A 21,823-nucleotide genomic window follows, 5' to 3' on the forward strand; every position below is an offset into this window, starting at 1 on the left:
AGCGTAAGAATAAAACACGATAGCTAAGCTTGAATTCAATCCTCAAGAAGGGTTTTCTGGCGGGCTAGTTGGTGCTTGTCATTCATGATTAAACTGCGCGAAAAAAACTCTGTCCGTGTTTTTTTCGCGCAGTTTAATCATGAACGGTCAATCCTCAAGTCCACAACCTCGAAACGAAACCAGCTTTAAGCGTTGTTTCAAATCCCTTAAGAGCTGCCATAAGATCGGATAAGTTCAAAGACAAGTGCATGCACAGCGCTCTGGCCGATGCGTTTAACAAGATGTGCTATCAGTATACCGCATGGCCGCTTCGTGCGAGGTTTGTGCACTTTCTAAAAAACTGTACATCTACCAATGTCACCTGAAATTGTGCGTCAGGTTTGTTTCAGTGGCGTAGGACGAAGGAAACACGACTGCGAAGCATGTGGGTAACAATAAATACATTCGTTCATTTATTGAACTCACTTCTTGGATTTTCTTTTTTTTTTCGTCTATTGTTGTCATCCAAAGGAGTAGACAGGCCAGTCCATAGCGAGTGAGTGAGTCGCACTGCCTCTCGTGGATGCCTTGTCACACACGTACACACACATGCGCAAGCACACAAATACACGCACACACACGCACGAAATAAAAATAAATGAGGAAAACAGAGCGTCCAAGGCGCGCCGGACTTAAGGCCACGAGATTCTACGACGTAAAAAGGCACCGGCACTCCCCAGCACACGCGCATGTATGCACACATGTCCGCCGCGCCGATAGTATTCAAGTACGGCAACACTTCATACACGTTTCTTCCATCAAAGTCTGCGTCCTCCGGTGGGCGTGTCGGAAGCAGTCCAGGGGCGCATGCGCGCATCCCTCTCAGAACAAGAACCAGCGGCAGTAGGCTTGGTCATGTGACTGCGACACGGTGGATGGAACACCGCATCCGTATCGCAGCGCTGAATAGAGGCACGGCCGAGTGTTCCGCATAAAACCCTATGGGTGTAAACTCCACATTGTTGCTCTTTGGACGCCGTTGTATTTAGTTCTCTGCTTCAGGGGTATCACACGCCTTTGTTTTTGTATTGTATCACACGTAAAGGCAACTCTAAGTTGTCTCGGGCGCTGAACTCAATGGACGAGAGATGCCATGGAAACAGGAACACAAACCGAAGTTTTTAAAGCCTTTCTTTCTCTGTCTGTCGCTCTCAAGTGCAGTGTGAGCTGCCTGGCCGGAGCGTTCTCACCGAGTCATCCAAAAGAAAGGCACTGGCATTGCACAAAACGTAGCTTGCAGCCGGCAAGGACAGCTGCATATTTGTTGTTTTTTGCCATTTTTCTTTTGCCATTTTTCTTTTTGCCATTTTATGTAGGATTAACTGACAGCAAATAAAGCTTCAACTTTATTGGTATATTACCTCTGAGCCACGCAAAGTGTGACGAAAATTCGCAGATCAAAGCCGTATGTGGCAGGGATGTCACTGATATTAGTAAGACACATAGTGCATTTATTCTTTACAGCCGAAAAAAGAAACTGGTGAGCCGTCAGCGATACTGAAAGTAAACGGCACGCATTTCTACAGGACCCATTCCTTCATGCACAATCCTGACTGCCGTAGCTGACTTGTTCCGCGCGTTTCGTCGGAGATCAATCGAAAAAATTTAGGAGCGAAAACTGTAGCAGCACACGATGGCTCGAAGCATCCGTTGTTCCACCCTAGTCGACGCATTATTCTTGTCGCAGTCAACCTGGTCCGTACCATCATTCATGGTGGACCTACGACACTCGATTCCTTACTGTCTTAAGCAAAGCGCCAAGAAGTGAGTTGACGCTTGCAACATGACACTCCCGAACAGTCGGTTGCCTATTGCGTAAAGCACGCAGTTGTTGTCAACAAGAGCCATCGGCTGTTCAAAACCTCTCCGTCAACCGTAGTTACCGGTCTCACAGGTATACCAGGAGATGTCAATCAACGTGTACGCTTGAGAAGCAGTTGTATACCATGGGCCTTGCACACTGAGTCTACTCCTCTTGATGCAAACACCACGCCGGTACACCGGGATGCTGCTCTTGAGTAGCGTTGGCTTGAGCCATGCTGATCAGTAGACTCGTAATCCGGGGAACCTGTGAGCTCTGAGACCACTTTAGGAATGACGTAACCAGTGTTGCGGCACTGTCGGGAGCGAGCACACAGCACTTCGGTGGACACCGGGAGCAAGGCGGATAGAGACGAAAGAGGAACGAGTTGATGACTGACTGTCTTTGCTTAAACTGTACACACCGCTGTCCTTTATCGATGGTGGCGAGGTTGCACGGTCTCGGGAGTCCTTATGCCTTCGAGACACCAGTAGGCACGATGTGGTACTCCAGAGTGATCCGCGATCAACGGAACTGGGACACTTCGTTTTTGTTTTGCACCGCCGGTCGCCGGCTGTGTTCGTCGCGCACGGACTTGAGTAGCTTGTGTGCAGCGCGTTCAAGCGCCGCGTAGCGAGGGAAACAAAGTATAGGAGGAGTATCGCCATCTTTGGTCGTGTGGCAGGCGGCCTCGGGTTGATCCGGGTCGCAGCACTTGAGCAATGGACGCCCCTCCACGCTGGCACCGGGACGTGGCTTCTGCGAAGACAGTGGGAGAAGGGATAAAGAAAGACTGTTAAGTTTCAGCCCCGGACTATGGCGGCATCCAGTATATTATCACCGAATACACAAGCTGCACTAAGCCTCTTCAGACAGGACTAACTTGCAACAAAGTTTTATAGCACTGCTGCAAGGGCTATCCTATAGCATTAGAGAAGTCCTGTAAGAGGACTTGCGAAGTGCCCATTAAGAGAAAAACAATATCTGAAAAGCCACCGAGTGCATCAACAACTGCATGTACGCGCACACGCAGACACTGAAAGCTGATGACATGTCGACAACGGCGACACAAGACGGCAAACAAGGGCCCAGCTTTAACTAACAACCAATGTAGATGACATTCCAGCTACACTGAGAAATTTTATTTCAGTGCCTGCAGCAGGCAATATAGGCGATGGCCACGCACTTGAAGCTCTCTCAAAAAAATCTGTCTGCAGCTTTCGCTATGGTAGATCATCTTCTTTTTCCCACTGTGCAAAATTTCTTTATTCTCTCGTTATTTATTTTAAATTGGAGTAAGACCGCTGTGCCATAGGCAGTGCAGGTAGGGCAGTGTTTTTTCTTGGACTGCCCACAACTTAACGAATGCCCGTCTACCTCTGCTTGCATCCGTCCATCCGTCCGTATATTTATCTGTATATGAGATCATCATCCGCTGTCATTGCAGCGCTTATCAAAATCCGCCATTGTGACTGGTGCAAACCTTGCGGGTATATGGTCCCTCCGCACTTAGTAGGTAGTGACATTTCTCCTTTCCTGTTGGTTTCATCCTCAAATCTCCTTGCCCATCAGTGCATGACCGTTCATCGAAGAGAGTTAAAATTTGTCACCGCCTGTAAGTTTGTCACCTACTTCTCGTGCAGACGGCTACGACGCGGCAGTGTCTTGCGCATGCGCTGAGGAAGTTCCGACCCTTCTTCGAAGCGAAGTAAAAATTGTGAAGACACTTTGGCAACTAAAGTGTTGACAGGCGGAAGCTGAGGACATTATGCCGTGACGACTTCCGGTGGATGTGACGTCACACTGTTCCCGTGGCTATATAAATGCCCAAATTATACATCTTTCGGGGATCTTAAGTGTTAATTACGTTTAATTACACATTTTTCCATCTAATTTGACACAAATCCGACGTTTTACAGACCATTCTGTGGCAATTTTCACTATGTCGTGGTGACTTCCGGTGGATGCAACGTCACGTCGTTTCCGTGGCTATATCGACGTCCGCGCTATTTCGACGCAAATTTACATTTTTGACTATAATTAATTAACTAATTAATCAGCACTCATCAAATGTGGCTCCTAGGTATATGTTTTCCTCCTCTATTTGAAGCAATTATTTGTTTTCTCCTATCTTTTCTAGTTCCCCAGGTAGCACGAGTTAAACGCTGCCAAAGGTATGACATCCTCTGCTAACGGACGACAGTATGAGCCATTAAAGGCTTTCGCCTTAATAATTCCCGCTTGAACTGGTCGCAGTGATTGGTCATAGTCTGTGATTGGTCATAATCTGTGATTGGCTACAGTGAATAAATCACAGATGCGCAAGAGAGCGACACTATAAAGAGAGTAAGTGTGGGTGTGAAGAGGACGGAGTCAAAGAATGGCGATACCTTCTCAAGAGGCACCTTAGCAGTTAGCTCATTCTCGTTGCCACACCACATTTACGTGACTGTGAAATAATTTTGTCGCGTGCTCATCAGTACCACCGATTCTAGCGATAAAGGCTGTCTAAATACAGTCCCCAGCCAAAATCTCGTTTTTCCTATACACTCTTCATCAGCGCAGAACGCCTTCAGGACACGATGACCTCGTAACACGTAGACACAGCGCGAAACGAGCGAATAAAACTTGTTTTCCCGAGCTTCGAATAATAAGCTTTAAGAAAAAAAAAAAACAGAAGGGATAAAGGAAGGAATAACTCGGACCCAAACGCTGCGCCTAATCACCGCGGCAAGAAATTGCCTTCGAGAAAGACGGCCACTGCCGGTATACGCTGCTGACGGATTCGCTTCTAAAGAGGTCCCAGCAATTCCGCCAGAGCGCACACGTGCATGATTCTGAGGAACCGCTGCGCGTACGCGTATTTCGCGAGCAGGGTTGAGCTACGAGCCTCCTGCGTGTAGGATAGCCGCGATGAGGACAGGGAAGGGAGAGGGGGGGGGGGGGGGGAGGAATGCCTAATGGATGCGCGGCAACCATAAGCGTTCCTGGCGACAAATAGTGCGTGGCCTTCGTTTCAAGGGCGACATCCAGGAAACCACCAGATGCGGCGCTTGCCTTGTAGGACGCGAGCACTGCGACGTGAAGTGCCGTGGAGAATGTGTGCACTTAAACGGGGCGATTTCGCCGCGCCGGCAGGTAGGCAGGTGCATGGATGTACCTACCCGGACGTCGGTTGGCGAACTGAAATTGTTGCATACCACTCCGGCGAGTTCCCGGACTATTTTCACCTTGTTCTGTACACGTTTTTAAGCTTAGCCTGCTTTGTACAGCAACATTGTAGTTCCCTCACAAAAAAGTTTTAGACAGCCTATAGAGTGTCTGCCTGTAAAGTCTACAGACTGTCTGTAGGCAAGTCTATAGAGTGTTCTCTATAGAGTGTTCTCTATAGACATTACAAATACCATAGACAGTCTATACACAATCTATAGATTTATGGCCATACACTTTCAGCAGACTTTTGTCTACAGACAGTCTACAGACTATGAATAGGCAAAAAGCAATATCTATAGGAAGTCAATAGAGTCAATAAGAAGTCTATAGAATGTCTATAGACTATTTTTATAAGGGTTGCACCATGGCAGCGCCGTTTAAATGTGGGGATTTCGCAACGTAGCTTATTGTGAATGTGCGGCGCAGCCTGATTTTAACGTGCGCGCTATCAACTTGTAAACAGAGAAAACATTTATAGGCTTACCAGGATGCACACTGAAAGAACTAGCGGACGCATCCGGGATATTACATAACGTCACGTTACCGTAGCTTTCGCGATCTGAAAGAATCCCCACGATAGAAGACAGTACAGATGGAAGCAGTGAACCTTTATAGCAGGTTGCGAGAATTGGCACGGTCCGCCTTAGTACCCTTTCAAAATATTTTTTACAGCCCATAGAGTGTTCATTGGTGCTCATTTGTCTATAATGTCTATAGACTTTTTATGGACAAATCCAATAGACTTCTCTGTAGACCATACAAATCCCATAGTCAGTCTATAGACAATCTATAAATTTATGGCCGTACAATTTTTGTAGACTTTTTCTGTACAAAGTCTTTAAACTGAATAGACCGAAGGAAATATATATTAGGAGGCAACAGAGCTTATAGAAAGACTTTATAAAGCATATAGGCCATTCTAATAAGGGTATACGCCAGCATAACTTGTTCTGACAGCCCGTGCGAATCTTTCTTCGCGTTTGTGAAACGCATATCTCCGTTCTACAACCCCCTGCGCGAGACGACACCTTCCTTCCAGACTCTGCATTTATACGCCGTTAGAATCGCTTTAAAAAAAGCAACTCCCTTTTTCGCTTCACAAGACCGCGACGATATACCAAGTGTTACGTAACCGTATATCCAAGAATAAATCCGCATTTAACCAGGACTCTGATGACACAAGTCACCAAACTCCGCTTAGAAACTTGTATGTTCCGTGTGGCCGCTTCGCAAAGGCCGACAAACGATGATGTCGCCCATATGAACGGAGGCTTCCGCTATCGGTCATGATATCGGTCATGATGGTTAAGAGGCATGACAGTCAGCAGACTTCCGAGTTTCGGTCCATTCAGATTGCCAGATTTCAATGCATAAGCGCTACGGAGAGTTCCACAACTAGTGTTATCATAGAGCTCCGATTTTAACCTATTTGTGGCGCACCAGTTTTTCTCATCCATTGCGTTCTGCTAACATGTATTGGTTCAGAGAGAACAGCACACAAAACTTTTGGTGTCTTTTGGGAAGGAGAAACTACGCAATGTGGTCAATATTACAAGCACCATCCGCGATAACGTCCGCTCCCAGTCCACCATAACCATTGTGGCCGTACCCTCCGGGCCAACTTCCTCAGTGGCCGGTAGTAAAAACAGATACCAAAATTGGCTGCAGAGCTGACTCTGCTAATAAAAACATTGACAGACCCTTCATCGGTGTAAAGCTTCCTGGTGCGCCCGACAGATGGCGTCGCGACTTAATCTGTGGTAATCTGCGGCCGAGCATGGTGGCAACTGCCATCACGGCGATTCAAAGGGGGCGCTCCTGTATATTTTCCATCCATCCATTCATGGCTCTGGTAGAAAACTCCTGCCTCCCCAGCCGCTGAGCGCTGCTGCATTTTTAAAGTAGACGTGGGCAGGTTGTGCGTCGACTTAATCGTGTATGGGTGGAGGGTGATGATAGTGAGAAAGCACGAAAGCGTGTAGACGAGCGAATTGAGGGGCGGAGAAGGAGAGCACACAGAACGTCAGCGTAGCATTATCGCGCGTATCTAACGCATTAGACGCTGGAGTATCTTGTCACAGATGTTACAGAGTTCCTCAATGGCGACACCGACACCGTTAGGCTTTAGCCCTAAGAAGTACAATTGCCCCCCCCCCCCCTTCCCCTAAAATAAAAGTGAGGGAGAGGGTAGTCTATTCGAATACTCACAGGGAGACCCGCCCCTTACCGCCCGCCAAGCATCCACTGTGTATCAAGCGACCTTTCTATCCTAAGACTGTACTGAGCGGTGCTGTTGTATAGACACTAAAAGGAATTGTCATGGACTTCAGAAACAAAGGATGAAGATTCATGTTCAAGGTCTTAACGTGTATGTAGTCAAGATCATCAGCAGTCAATGCATCTTTGTGATGTGCTTGGAGATGATTATTTGAGTGTGGTTAGTAGCCGTGTAAGGCAGCAATAGCGAGCTAAATGCAACGAGTTTCTCTGGCGTATAGGGCGTTTCTCTGGCGTATCTGGCGTCTCTGTGTGTACAGTTTCTCTGGCGTCTCTGGCGTTTATGTGCGTGCTGAGGAGAGGCTAGAAATGCACTCCCATATGATGTGTTTGGCTGGCAGTGATATGCCTGAAAAGCGCGTTGTTGACGCCGGTAATTCAAGGAAGAGCCTGACCAACGAACCATGTTCTCCTGTGTGTTATTATACCTGCACAGTTCCATCTCAACACTGTCGGTTACACCGACTAAACGAAGAGCTCTGAAATTAACGCACTTCTCGGGGTGGATTAGGCGGTCCTGTATAAATACAACGCGTTACTTGTTAAGAGACATTGCTGGACAGACATAACTAACGGGCACTTTTCAAGCTGGATTGACTTTTGTGCCTGACTGTCTCTGTAACTGCACGCTCATTGCAGCTTATGTACTTATGTATGGTGACATAGTGCTTTCTTATCCATGGAGAGGGGTCTGATACAATGATTCTATTCAAATTCCACTTCATTCCGAATGTTTTTTGCACTTCAATAGCCCGATGCCCTCGCTCTCGGTGCTATCATTCAGAGAAACGAGCTGATGACAAGAATCAAATGGAATCGGAATAAAATGGAATAGAACAGAATAGAAAAGTGTTGCTTTAGAGGCCTTACATTCACAACATGCATTTCATGCACTGCTCACAATGAAGCTGAGAGCACAAGCTGCGGTTCATCGCTCTGTGAATACAATGCGTGCAGAAAGACGACCTCATTGTTCTTGGTTTTCACCTAGCTGTACACACAATTAAAAATCTGTACCCATGTTTCCCGTGTCACATTGGTAATAATATTTAAGAGCCCAAAATACCACAAAAGAGCACAGCTTCATGAGTTTGAACTCAAGGGCAGTGAATGTCAAACATTTTTAGCTTGTTTTCTGCGAAGCAGCATGACAAGTCGACCATCGGCGGTTCTTGCCTTCATCATCTGATTTTCTCATTGATTCGTTGTATAAGCTTCTTCATCGTCGGTGTCATTAATTTTAAATTCACCCCAAAGCATGTGTTGGCCGTTATCGTTCTGTTTTTTATTGTTATTATTTCTACGACATGTGGCATAAGATCGGGCCGTCAATATGCATAGAAGACTGTGGAGGCTATATTCGTCCAGAAAACCGAGCATAATCCGGCTCATAGCATTGTCGGTCAGTAATCGACCCTAGTAGCCTTCAGGCCAACTTCCTGTAGATAGTCTTGTTCTTGAAGCCTTTTTTTACTTGAAGCTTCTTCGAGTAACGTTCTTCTCTAACATATTTATCAACGCAAGGCCAAAGTATAAGCTGCCAGAGATGCAGGAGGCCAACGAAAAAATAAATTCGTGCAAAAGCTAGCCCTAAAGAAAAACGCCTAAAAATTATGTGGCCGTAATGCTGCATCCACAGATATCGAATTTTTAACTTCAACTCCTGCATGCGTCTGCGAGTTAGCACATGTTTTTGTGGACCATAGGCACTCATATGTTATAAAGTTAGCTGAAATCAACTGATATGTAATTATTTTTTCTTAATGAATCTCAAATTTTTTTTTAATTTTTGCGATCAAGGCGTCCTTTACGATGAAGTCCTGGAAATTCATAACTTTTATCTGGCGTTTTCAATGGGAGGAATTAATGGGTTAAGATGAAGTTAAGTGTGCCCAAGTTTCCTCCGTAGTCTGCTACTTCCGACAAAAACTGCCGAAGAAGCAGAGGTATAGGGAGGTTCATCACATTCTCCTCTGAGTACGTATATTAACAAATACACATAATGTTTGAGTACGTATACCTAATAACTTCTCTATTCCAGCCGATGCCTAACAACGGTTATAATCTTGGAGTAATTCCATCTTTCCAGACATAATTCAATCACATTCACATGTTCGTCATGTAATATTCAGTCCCTCACATTGCGCGTTCGTTGTCAGGCTTACTCTGAACTTGCAAAGCTATTCACCGTGTTTTTAACTGTCTTTAAAAAAAATCCCTGACCACACAGCCTCATCAGCACTGCTGTGTAGTCGGCCACACTGGTAGTAGCATTCATTAGCATAAATTAAAAATGTTTTTATTTCCAGCTTTCGCGCCGAATATCCGACGTAATGATCACCACCATCACGACTATGCACACTGCAGGGCAAAAGCCTCTTCCATATTTCTCTAATTAACCCTGCCCTGCGCCAGCTGCGGCCGCCCTATCCCAGCAAACTTCTTAATCTAATCCGCCCTCTTAGCTCTCTGCCGTTCTCAGCTCTACGCTTGCCTTCTCTTGGAAACCAGTCCGTTACCCTCAAGGCTTTAAGAGCGTACGTAGTTGGGCTAGTCGGTCAATCAAACCTGCGCTTGTTGCGTTACCTTCTTGCCCCTGTCTTTTTGTGCGCAGTACCCCTTTTATTTACCCTCAAGGCCCATCGGTAATCTTGCCTTTGCATCACATGCGGCGTAAACTGTATTAAATATAACCACCTTAATCATCAGATTTCATTTTACAGGAAGGCGTATTTTGACATTCGTGGTTTAGACAGACTAGAAATCAATATGCCAATCATGTGCGCTCCCTTTCGTAACTTATTAATATTCCTTACACCGTTTATATTTCTTTTTCTGCTTTATACGTACCAAAGTAACCAGTCACGATACACGCCCTTCTTAATCTACGGGCCTCTTAAACAACTTTTGCTCTAAGTTCTAGGTTTCTGCCTTTGCGCAACTTTTATCATCTAACAAAGACTAACTCTGGAAACGTTTCTCTGTTACGTAGTAAACGCCCAGCAACAAACTATCTGGCTTTTACCCAACTCAACGAATGTCTGCCAAGTACTTGCTTCTGAAGGCACCGGGTGTAATAATATGAATTGCTATGCCAGCTACTCAAAGAAGCAATTCTTTTTAACGCACTCGTAAAATGTGACTTGTATGGACGCTGATAGAAAGTCGAACTGATATTTCGCACTGACTACGACAACGCCCTTGTTTTCCCTTGGTTTCCTTGCAACAGCGACGCGGCTAAGTTCGGTAAACAGGTAAATGGTTAAGAGATTGAAACGCTGGATAGACCTTTGTGTCAACAATTTTGCGTGGTTTGAGCTATTAGCACGAGCCACGCACACCGTATTATTGAAACAAATTCCTCGCTCTGAATAGCGCCTGGAAACAAAAACTTATTTCTTCAAAACACGACGGTTATACGAGTACTGCTTGCCCTCAGACGAACTAATAACGACCTTGTTTCACCCAGCTTATCTCGAATTCGATCCCATTACGCCCAGGGCAATTAGCCAGACCCTGAAACAGCGATAACAGCCCGGGGATCGCAGCGTATTGAATGAAGCACGATTCGACGAGACGGGCCGATATGCCCCTCCAGCATAGTAGAGGTACGGCTATCGATTCCATCCTAATTCGATTACCGCTAACGAGGGCGTACGGGTTGCCGCAGCGAAGCAGCGGGGCTGCCTGGCGACGTCTCGTCCGCGAAGGTTGGGGAAAGCGGGAAATGAGGGACGAGGGGGAAGGAGGGCAGGAAGAGGGACTGCGGATGTCACGGGACACGCCTTCCCGCATCGACCGCACCCAACTGCGCATGCGCCGCGCGGAACCGCGGGCGAGATTTCCTTTGTTTCCCGTCGTCGTCGCCGCTGCTGCCCGCTTCCTCCTTCTCTGAAACCCCTCTCTGTTCTGTATGCTGGCAACGGCGGGGCAAGCAGTGCAACCCCGCTTTCATCACCACTGCGCTGTGGTCCGGCCTCCCCGCCAGCTCGAACCCTAAATGCGGGCCAATGACGGCCACTCCGCCGTGTCTCGAGCATTAGGGTATGCGCGCTTGTAATCATTGGGTGTTGGTCATAGAAGAGGTATCAACTGCCTGCTGCGTATATATGTCTACAGCGTCGCTCAGTGGCCGTTAGCAGAGCACTAGCAAGGCATGCCGCCCGATGGAATCCATTTCTTTTTTTTTCTCTTTCGGTGCTATTCCAAACAAAACTGAAAGCGTAGATACCACAGAAAAGGCATCGGGATAAAAACTAGGTTCATTCTTAGTACAGTACAAGTACTGTGACCATAAAAGCACGTACTGTACGCTTCGATTCAAGTCTCCCTATACTCCGTTTCATACATCGCAGACAACGCTGCCAAAGCTAGCGCGCCTGTTCGCGCAGGCTAAGTCCGCACGCAAAAAATAGTTCGCCATACAACCAAAGCGAACACAAGCATATTTCGTAGCGACAAATCTTAAGTGCCGTGATTGGCACCTCCTGGACTTCGTTTTACCTCTTGCCACATTTTCGTCCTGCGACTTGTCGAGATTTCGGGAAGCAAAAAGTACACGTGGCGGTATGATACGCGGTTGGTAGGGCGAACCGCTTCTACTAGATCCGCGGCCAAAAAGTAGTTCACACTCCGTGAAAATTATGGCCAGAGAGCCCGAACACTGAGCGCCTCACAGCTCCGAACGTGACTTTCAATGCTACCACATTGTTTCATACCGCTCTTTGTATTCGTCCAAACAATGACCGGAGTTTGCGAAGAACGAATGATACGTGGCGGAGTAGTATAGTTTCGTGGACGCACTACTCAGCAACCTCCGCAGCGTTGCCTTCTATGTATGTAACGGAGTATCGATTGTAGGCGGCACGTGCAGAAGCTCTCGAGACACAGCTAACCCAAGTGAAATGAATCTCCACACCTGTATCTTCCTGTTGTGGTCGACAAATGTAAATTCGAATGCTATCGCAGTCCACGCTTAATGTGACTTCAGCGTCCCCTTAGTTTTTTTTTTTTTTCTAATCAACGCATTTAGTTTGGCTTCTTATTTTTATCAAGGACGCCATTACAAAGATCGGAATAAAGAGCATCCCCTAAGCTAGCGCTGCCGAGCGGATTTAGCGCAGTTTTTGTGTCAACGCATCATGCAGTTTCTTGTACTGAGCACACTTAAAATGCTTCAGTATACGGGTAACAAAATCTCACGTAACCCCTGCTATACAACCTTCATACTTTCCCACTGGACCTTACGCGATCGAAAAACACGGCGCGCTTTCATCACATCGTTCTTCAACAGACAAAATAAAATATTTCAGACCGGCACATGATGGCGCTCACCTCGGGGGAGTTGAGACAGAGTGTCGGGTGATCACGGCCACAATCAGAGCACTTCGGCGTGCCTCTTCATGTGCAAGGAGAGGTGGTCGGAGCGCGAGAAGGCCCTGTCGCACAGTCGGCACTGGAACGGCCGGTCGCCCGTGTGCTTGCGGTAGTGGCGCGTCAGTTCGTCCGAGCGGGCAAACTTCCAGCCGCAACCTTTCCAGTTGCACTGGTACGGCTTCTCGCCCGTGTGCGTGCGCAGGTGGGCCTTGAGGTGCGAGCTCTTGGAGTACGTCTTCGAGCACCCGGGGTAGGAACAGGTGTGCACCGTCACCTTCTTGGGGCCCCGCGACCGGCGGCCCCTTCGAGGCTTGGGTGCCGGCACGCTCGGTCCAGGATAGAGCACAGGAGGCACCACCACGTCGTGCTGCTGGAGCGGAGACGGCGGAGGCGTCGGTACCCTGCCCTGTCCGAAGCAGGCTCCTATGGCGGGAGCTGGCCTCAGAGGGGTTCCGCACGGAGGTCCGTAGCGCGAGGATGAAGAGTCCGGTATGGAACCGCACCACTGGGGAGGGTAGGGACAACGCGCGGCCGCGAGGTAGCCCGAGCACTTGGAAGGCGCGGGCCACGCGTACGGGGCCGGGTACGCCGGAGGCGGGGGTATGGAGGAAGCCGGGGAGTCGGCGCCTCCATAAGGGTTCTTGGGGTCCGCCACTGTGAGACCCAGGTCTTCCAGTAGGTCGGGTCGCGGCGGGGCGGGGAAGGCAGCTGCACCGGCTACGAGGTGGTGTTGCCCGCCGGGTCCACCACCCCCTCCACCGTGGTGGTAGCCCTGGGGAGCCGAGGGCGGTGGTAGAGGCGGTCGCCGGGGCGGCAGCGGGCTCGGGCCGCGGGGCTCGGGGCTGAAGCCAGGTGCCATGTCACCAAGCAGGACGCTCTCAATGTCCTGCCACATCTGCGGAGGCATGATATGGACAGAGGAACAATATGTAAAACCTGTAGCGTGAAAAGGACTGGCTCTGCTAGTGTCCAAATGTTCATGCATGCATGATTATTTCAGCTCTAGCCACATGCAGTTCATATAAAAAAACCACAGCGAAAAAAAGAGCTTCCGTTGAGTGAAATAAAAGGTACGGCAGTAGACATCCCCAATGCATAGGAGCCTGAACACGATTAACAGAGTCTGAACACGATGTACTATTAACAGCGGCGGTGGGTGGTCTGTCAGCTTGTGGAACTTAAGAAAACAAACAGTAGAAAAAGAGCTCTCAGCTATTGCAGAAGATGAAGCTGTTTGCGTGGCTAGAGAGTTTCTCACTCAAGGTATTTGCCACAGCTTGATTCTTTGCCTGGTGAAAGCATGGTCGTGAGCTGAGGAACGCAAGTGTGAAATTGCATAAAACGACCCGAGACATTGACCAGGAAAAACCACCTTCTTATGCGCTTCTTTTGCCCATTAATCGTGGGTTTAAATGTTCAGGGGTTTCGTAATAAAATCTTGGCCCGTTATCAAGCGTTTTATAGTTTAATATATGAGGGAGTTGTCAGTATTGCGTTGTGTATCAGTCAAGCATAAAAGTGGACCTTGCAATGTGCATCTAAATGTGTTATTTTGAGCAAGAGAATGCAACTGCTGGCGCAGAATCAACTTGCAGATAATGAGACGTCTTTAAAAACATGCGGAAGCTGCGAAATTTGTAGTGATAAGCGGCGTATTTCTTAATCGTCTAAGCTCCCTTACATCCTGGAAGTAATCATTCAGCTAAAAGCCCACGCTCAACAAGCGAAGCTGCATAGGAGGTGTAGAAACACTTATTTCAGGCTTCTTGCTTTTACGACTACCAATAAAAACTAATCGAGAACACGAGGCCGCTTACTGGAGGAGCGGTGTGCATCGCACATCACTGCCTCCGCGTGTTATTTTATGCTAACCTGTGCTTCGGAAAAAAAATGCCCTGATTGCTCCCCATAATTCCATTTTTGTGCTTGAACCTGAGGACACCACCTTTCTATAGGCCCCGAAAGCACCGCCGAGTGGCGCTACTGCTTCTGACAGGGAGCGCCATCTCTGGCAGGAAAATAGAAACTAGGGATACCTATTGCGCACTTTCTCCTTTCGCCACCACATTACCGCTGGCTTCTTTGCATGTGCAGAACTCTCGAGCTGCATCTGTGGCGCGTCGCGATGTACCGTCTGCAGTGCAGCTTCAAAAAGATCTGGCAGCTTGGCAGCTATTTCGAAAACCGAACTTGATTAGAGGTGAAAGCTCGTTGATCGCATGTATTCCAAGGAGCAGACGATTAGCAACGACGAAGCACGACTGAGCAGGAAATGTGTTCCACGAGCCAGCAGTCATATCACCTCGATCGAAACATGGCATTTTTGCCATATGCTCAAAATACGGAACGCTGTATAAGAACTGCAAAACGAAGGTGTTCTCGATCGATGTTCTCTGTTGTCGAATATGAGGCACATGCTTTAGTTGTTTCTATACAGCACCCTTGTAGATGCAATCTTGTACTGCCAGGGAAGAAAGCTCACGTGTGCGAGAAAAAAAAATCACCCGCGTCCATGAAATGCTGTGCACAACAACAAAGAAAAACTGGGAAGGTACGAGACGAGTGCTCCATCCGTTGGAACATAACCCGCTGATTTGTTCGCGAGGCAGTTCAAGTTCAAACACTGCCAAGCTAGGCGCCCTGCTCGCCTCATATATTTTGGTTCCCATACCTTTCTTGCATTTGAGTTCTGTGAGAATATCGGCTTTACAGACGTAAAACTTGCAGCGCGAATGCCGTGTTCAGTATGAGTGCTGCTGAACCACATGCACGGTGTTGTATTGTGCGCGCGACGCGCACGCGTAAATAGCGCGAACGTAAACACACATTGTATTGAGTATTTTATATTAGAAAACTTTGAAGCAAATTCTTTAGTCTTAATCTTCGCTTTGTACGCGCTCCCGGTATATTGTGGCAGAGGTGGAAACTTGAATTATGTGCAAAAATGTATACACCGTGCCATGTGACGTGTTGCTGAATATTTTTAGAGGTAATTTTGGGAGGGCAGTTGCCCTTCAGTTGCAGTTGCCCTTGGTCGTACCAGAAAAAGCGGGCGCTTTTCGTTCAAAAGAAGATGCACCTGCAAGAATGGCATTAAAGCTCACTGCAAGCACGCAGCGGCGTTGCGTTTTCATAGAAACGATCATGAAGTGAATTCATGCACCAGACAGCCCCAGAAATGGGCCAAGCCTATTGGGAGTAGAAGAGACGCCTAGAACAGGACGTTTTAACGCCATTGTACAGTTCCATGGTGGATCGCGGACCTTGCTGTTGTCTGCACTGTTGTGGCAGCCCACGATGTAGACCGCTTCTGTCATTACAAAAATATCGCTTCGATAAGCGCGAAGATCGCGAGCGTACCGCTACGGCTTGCCGCTATGTCGGCTACTGCTCGCCGCCAGGGGAGAAGGGTTCGACGACAGCGCCGCCATTCTCCCCTGGCGGCGAGCAGCTCGCGCGCTCTTCAGTGCAGCTGGGGCATAGCCTTACACCATGGGCATTGCAAATGACAGCGCACCGCTAGTGTGGTGCGCTGGTGCAGTTGGTGCATGCTCATGCGAGGAAACGACGCGAACCTTCTTTTAAAAAAAAAAAAATATCCGGCGTCCCGGAACTGATGCGCTTGGTAGGTGACGCTTTCAAACAAAAAATTTACTACACCCGGCCGAATCATGAGAGTGTAAGACCGCATTTATCTGCAGTAACGGAAAACGTTTTGCGAAGTAATTAGGAGATCGTTTTTTCTTTCTTTCTTTTCACGAAAACGTCCAAACCGAGGAGCCAAAATTCGCCCATCTTAATGGCAATGTCGCCTTCAAGGGGGCGCTGTTGATAGCTGTGCAGACTGATGGCACAGGCAAGCGCGACGAGCACGTGGCAAAACCGCCCGTTCTCCGCAACCAGGTAGTTCGAGCCTCCGCGAAAATGCTTCTTCTTTTCTTCTTTCCTCTTATTCTCCTTCACCTTCTTTCCTTCCCTCTTCGGGCGTGGCTGCCAGCAGATTCTCCCCCAACAAAAGGACGCGCGCACGTCTTCCTAAATGCGCGCTCGGGTCGCGCGCCTTCGAAGCGTCTAAGCAAAAAGCACGACGCTTCTCCGGTCGATCTTAGCGCACCGCGCACGTTCGAGTTCCGAGAAGCCCACAGACCCTTGCGATGCCAGTGTTGCCAGAGACGAAGCTCGCGAGCCAGCTATTTCTAGATAAATGTTTGCACACACACAAAAACAAAAACGCATCACCGTATATGCCTTATGTACCAATGGAAAGGAGGGGTTGGGGGGGGGGGGGATGTTTTTAACAAAAGATGAACTTCTCAGACGGGGTGAACATTAAAATGGCGTCTAATGTCTGCCGGGGAACCCTCCCCCCTGGCTCCCCATTACAGGAGACGCGTCATTCGTAGGGCTCATCTTCCGATGGGTGTAACGCAAAAAAGTCGACGCTCCGGCGTTGAACCAGTCAACGCCCGTCGCCGCGTATATTCTCCTGAGCTGAAAAACTGCTCGCGCGGTCCAAATTTAGCGAGTCGGCGCAATGCGTCGGGTCTTTCTGTCTGTCTGGGCCCATCTTCTCGAGGCACAAGAAGGCGGGCGCTTAGGCGGAAAGTATATGAAGGGAAAACGAGCTCAACTTCAAAGTTCATCATTCGTATAGACCTGAGCTGCGGAGTACGTGAATACGCGCTTGCAATGAATGCAAGAAGGAAATAGACAAGAAAAAAAATAAACTGCAGAGCCGAGGGTCGCGATTAAGTGTGTTCGAGAGCAAAGCAATAGCCTGAAACGAGAGCGCGGTTTTTTGTGTTACTTTTCCCCAGGCTGCTGTCATTAAACACAAGCACGCGACGGAGAGATGACCCCGCGCTCTGTGCTCTGACTGCCGCTCTAGCGGATGACCCGTCGAAGACATAACAAAGATTGCGGAAAGAACAGGCAGAAGTAGGTGGGGTGCACAATTCTGCGGTCGAGCTACTGAGCTATACCTGCGGAGCAAAATAACAGGAAACATTCTCTGAGGGTTGACAATGAGAAGCGTATATTGTGAGGCCCAACTTTAGAGACAAAGGAACAAGCGAATGGTCTTTACTATGTTCGATTACCCCTGCTGATCTCTTTTGGTGCAAGTAGCGCAGGTTCTTTGACTTGCACACTGCCAGCTTGGGCTGTGCTGACGCTGCATTCGTACCGGACGCAGTGCTCGAAAGAAAGCTATCGAATGTCAACTTAGGGGCACCCTTTTTGCCAGGACGTACGCTGATATCACTTGGTTGTTTGTGGGGTGTTGGGTTTTACGGCGCATAAACAGCTAGGCTACCATGCGCCAAACGCACTTTGAACATAGAATGCGCCAGTGGTACAATGGCAACCGTCAACACTTGCCACTGGTGGCAGTGAGCAGAGCATTTGAGACCTGTTGGCTTGATTGAAGACATCATTCGAGCTGTGTCGGTTTATATTGATTTCTGCGCGCTACCTACTGCAAAAGATAACGGAGCGGAGTGTTGGAAAGAAAAAAAAATCATTTGAGCAGAAAGGCCAGTGGGTTAACTTGGTGAAACATGCTGAACTGGATGTCGCAGACAGCTCTTTACTTAACCATAGCTATAATTACGAGAGAAAAAGCCAGAGGAGCTCAAAAAGTAGAGGGCAGAACTGTGGCAGCATAGAAAAGAGCATGGAGGTAAGGGAAATGTGGATGGAGACGTATTCATTGTTCCGTTCTCAATCATCCCCGAAAAGCGAAAACATACAACAAAATGGCGTTATGGAAAGGCGCATAACCCTTTTGAAACTTGCACTGCGCAGAGTAAATACCGAAGCTGTACATTCATGGCACATGACCCCCTTCCCCACTCGATACAAGACATTATCCTTGGGCATCTTCGGACAAAATCCCTGGCTACGTGTCGGCTGCACACTGCCCACTTCACGCTCAACGCTAACACTGCACCCAGCACCACTATTCCAGGAGGCCGTAACTATCTCTAAGCTTGTCGCTTCTGGTGTTATTGGAAATAGCAATAGAACACAGCATGCAGAGGTATTCCGGATATCCTGAGGAGCACCTGTCAGTAAAGCTGCCAGCATCATCATTATGTCGGCAAAGCGCTGGACCAGTTTGATGGCACAGCGGACATTGAAAAGCTACTACCACTTACTTCCCCTCCAACACGGCATGCTCATGCGGGTTAGGAGTGACAGCACGAGTTCCTCTACTGGTAGTGCGAGTCAGCTTATCCAATGAGCCAAGGCACGCGCTTTAGGGTATAAGGTGATGTAAAGCTTTTTTTAATGATCGGTCTGGCGTTGAGGCGCAACCACATCATTTGTTATTAAAACTGAAGCCCAGTTGGTGCAGTCAGCCATCGAGGAACAGCCTTTGTCAAAACTGTACAGCCCAAAGGATTTGCTTCCAAGCCCTGTTGCTAGGCTCTTCAGCACATGTGACAGTCCTAAGCTTGGGAGGGTTGAGGACTTAGGTTCTTTCCGCCTTCGTGAGATTAGGGTCCCTGAGAATGAAAGAGGAGCCGCGCTGCAGGGCTCAGAAGCAGACCCCTTGGGTTGTGTACTTTTGACAAAGACTGTACCTGCGCACTCCCCCAACGCAAGTCGTACACCCCAACCAACATTAATCAGAAGTAGCAGACTTGCTGATGCCTGGTGCGCCGTACTTGTTGTTGGAAAACTCCGTCTGCTTTGCTACCGCTTTGGGAGTCTGATACAGTAAGAAAAAGCCCACGTAAACGACAAATCCCAAAGCCTAGCAGCGAACTAAATCTCGCTTTCTAAATACGTAACGTGAGGATCGAGGCGCTGTGTTCCGACTACTGTTGCTATCGGTATAGTGTTTCAGCACCGCGTAGGATACGAATAACACTCGCTATGGCTAAACTCCTCGCATGCCCTCACGTAAGACATGCATGATGGGTCTCATATGTTTACTGTCACTCTCGGGCTGGGTAACCACTTGCGGAGATGAAACTAACTTCGCTCAACCTGAAGCTTCCAGACAGCGTGCATAACCTTCAAAGTGATATTTGTTCTGCAGCCAGGAACTGATACGCGAGCACACAACTTGAGGACATTTAGTCTATGCTACAGAATACGAATACGGTGACAGAGCGATGAAGTTAATGAAGAAAAACTTGGATGTCACAGACAGGAAAAGAGAGAAAAAAAATGTAAAGTATGAGGATGCAAATAAACGTCCGATATTTAGATGACATAGACCAGAAGAGGCCCTCATGAGGAGGCACTGTGAGGCACTTCTAGGTAGGCTGAGGCTGTGGACGCGCACTCTTAGATACTCTGAAGAGCGCCTCAACGACTCCAGCCCAGACGGCCTCTGCACAGGAAGTTTACCGCAGTCGTTACGACTAGTCCAGCCCACTGTACATGAAGCATACATATTTATCCAGAATCGACACATCAGCTAATATTAACCAGTGCCTCAGCGAATACCATCAATAACTTCAGGCCGTCCTGTGGAGCTTCCGCGGCTGCCTGTCGCGCACTTCACTCCCGAGGCACATCCGTCGCATCGACTCCGAGCGACGCAGAATCCGTTGCGCGTACAGCGGGGCCATACACGAGGGCACCGTCCATCTTTCTGTCTCCACGAGGCAACGGGGGAGGAAGTGAGGGGGGGGGGGGGGGGGGGGCAATCGTTTCCCGGGTCAGGCGCTATAGCGGCGGCGGCGAAGAAGAAAGGTTGCGGGAGAGGAGGAAAGAGAACAAAGCAGATCGCTGGCCAGGACAAAAGAAAAGAGAGCGCAGCGACGCTCCGCCTGAATGGCCTCCGTGACGGGGCCACACCCATCGAAGCGGCCGCGCACCGCACCGCACGCATACGCACGCACGCACGCACACGCACGCACCGAAGAGGCTGTCGCCGCCGCCGGGGAGACGTCGCGCCGGTGGCATCGACAGCGCTGGTCTGTGAAACCAGTGGCGCATTGACATAGGTGGTGGTGGCCCGTCGCTGATGATAACGATAACGACAGGTGAGGGAGAATAAAGATACGGCCTCAGAGCGGCCTCCTACGTTAAAAGCACGTCTCGTACGTATATCTTATAGAGAAATGGTACCAATAAAAAAAAAAAACCAACAGAGGTTACCAGCACACACTCACTCCGATGCCGTTGCACTAAGAAAGCATTGCCCCAACGCTAGTCTGGGTATTATCATCATCGTCATTCAGGTTCCGTGCACGCTCACGTTCAGGTTCCGGGTTCTGTGTACGATCCAAAAGCGGTCACCTATGTTACGAGCGCGTTTTGTGCGTATAGCTTAAAGTGGAAGGGGAACGACTAAAATCAAGAACAAAAGTCTCAAACAATTTGAAGAAAAAATGGCTGAAATGATGGAAAGCCTAACGTAAAGGGAAAATGTTGCAGGAATGCACTCAGTATGATGGCAGGAAATAAAGTGGGCAATGTCCCCAAAGCAATCATCATCATCGGCAAGGTTTCGAACAGCGCTGGAGAAAAGCCTCTCGCATTATCTTCGATTAGCCTTATCCTGTGCTAACTGGGATACAGAATGTATCCCAGGAAAGAAAAGATCTTAATCTCATCGTCTCACTTTATGCCATAGCCTAGATATACTTTGCATAAAGCGTAGACGTAGCTTCTCCAAGAGCAGCGAGTTGTGTGAGACTGGCCACGCGTTATGACAGTTAAATTCGCAATTCTGTGATGAAAGGACCTCTGAGATCCGAAAGGCCAAGAGTGCAATCAGGCACTTGAATTGAGACTGCATATTCTCTGTGTGGGATCCTCGATGTCTAAGGATAGGAATGCGCGCGAATTTTCTTTTCAGAATTGCATAACATTAAGAACAATAGTTGCAACGCGTACTGGCAGTCGGTTTTCAAAAATCAATTTGAGGATTTTTTTTTCCGATACTTTAAGACGGCACAAAATTAACTGAGCGAAGCGTTTGTGTCCCATATCACTGAAAGCGTCTGCCTCAAGAAGAGGAGAATTGCGTAAGCCGTGGTTAACAAGAACGATCCATGCGGATTAGTTATGCGAATAGTTCAGAGAAACTTTATGCACAAAAATTCATTCGGGGAACTTTGTCCAAGACATTCATGTACAGAGGAGTCGTGCAAT

At 48.3% G+C, this 21,823-nt stretch overlaps 1 protein-coding gene across 2 annotated transcripts in view; it reads right to left on the bottom strand.

Moving 5' to 3' along the window:
- Positions 1-425: 425 nt before the first annotated feature.
- Positions 426-21,823, bottom strand: part of LOC149365572 (uncharacterized) — a 54,292-nt gene continuing 32,894 nt past the window's right edge. For both annotated transcript variants that reach the window (XM_089586324.1, XM_089586389.1), the window contains 2 exons: positions 12,665-13,601; positions 426-2,599 (listed from right to left, as the gene is read on the bottom strand). In XM_089586324.1, the coding sequence (XP_089442450.1) occupies positions 12,708-13,601 (894 nt within the window). In that variant the 3' untranslated portion in view covers positions 426-2,599; positions 12,665-12,707. The remainder of the gene's footprint in view (positions 2,600-12,664; positions 13,602-21,823) is intronic.

The sequence above is a fragment of the Amblyomma mixtum genome, chromosome 1 (assembly GCF_055824585.1).
Source record: "Amblyomma mixtum isolate Tamu chromosome 1, ASM5582458v1, whole genome shotgun sequence".
In the NCBI taxonomy this organism is placed as follows: domain Eukaryota; kingdom Metazoa; phylum Arthropoda; class Arachnida; order Ixodida; family Ixodidae; genus Amblyomma; species Amblyomma mixtum.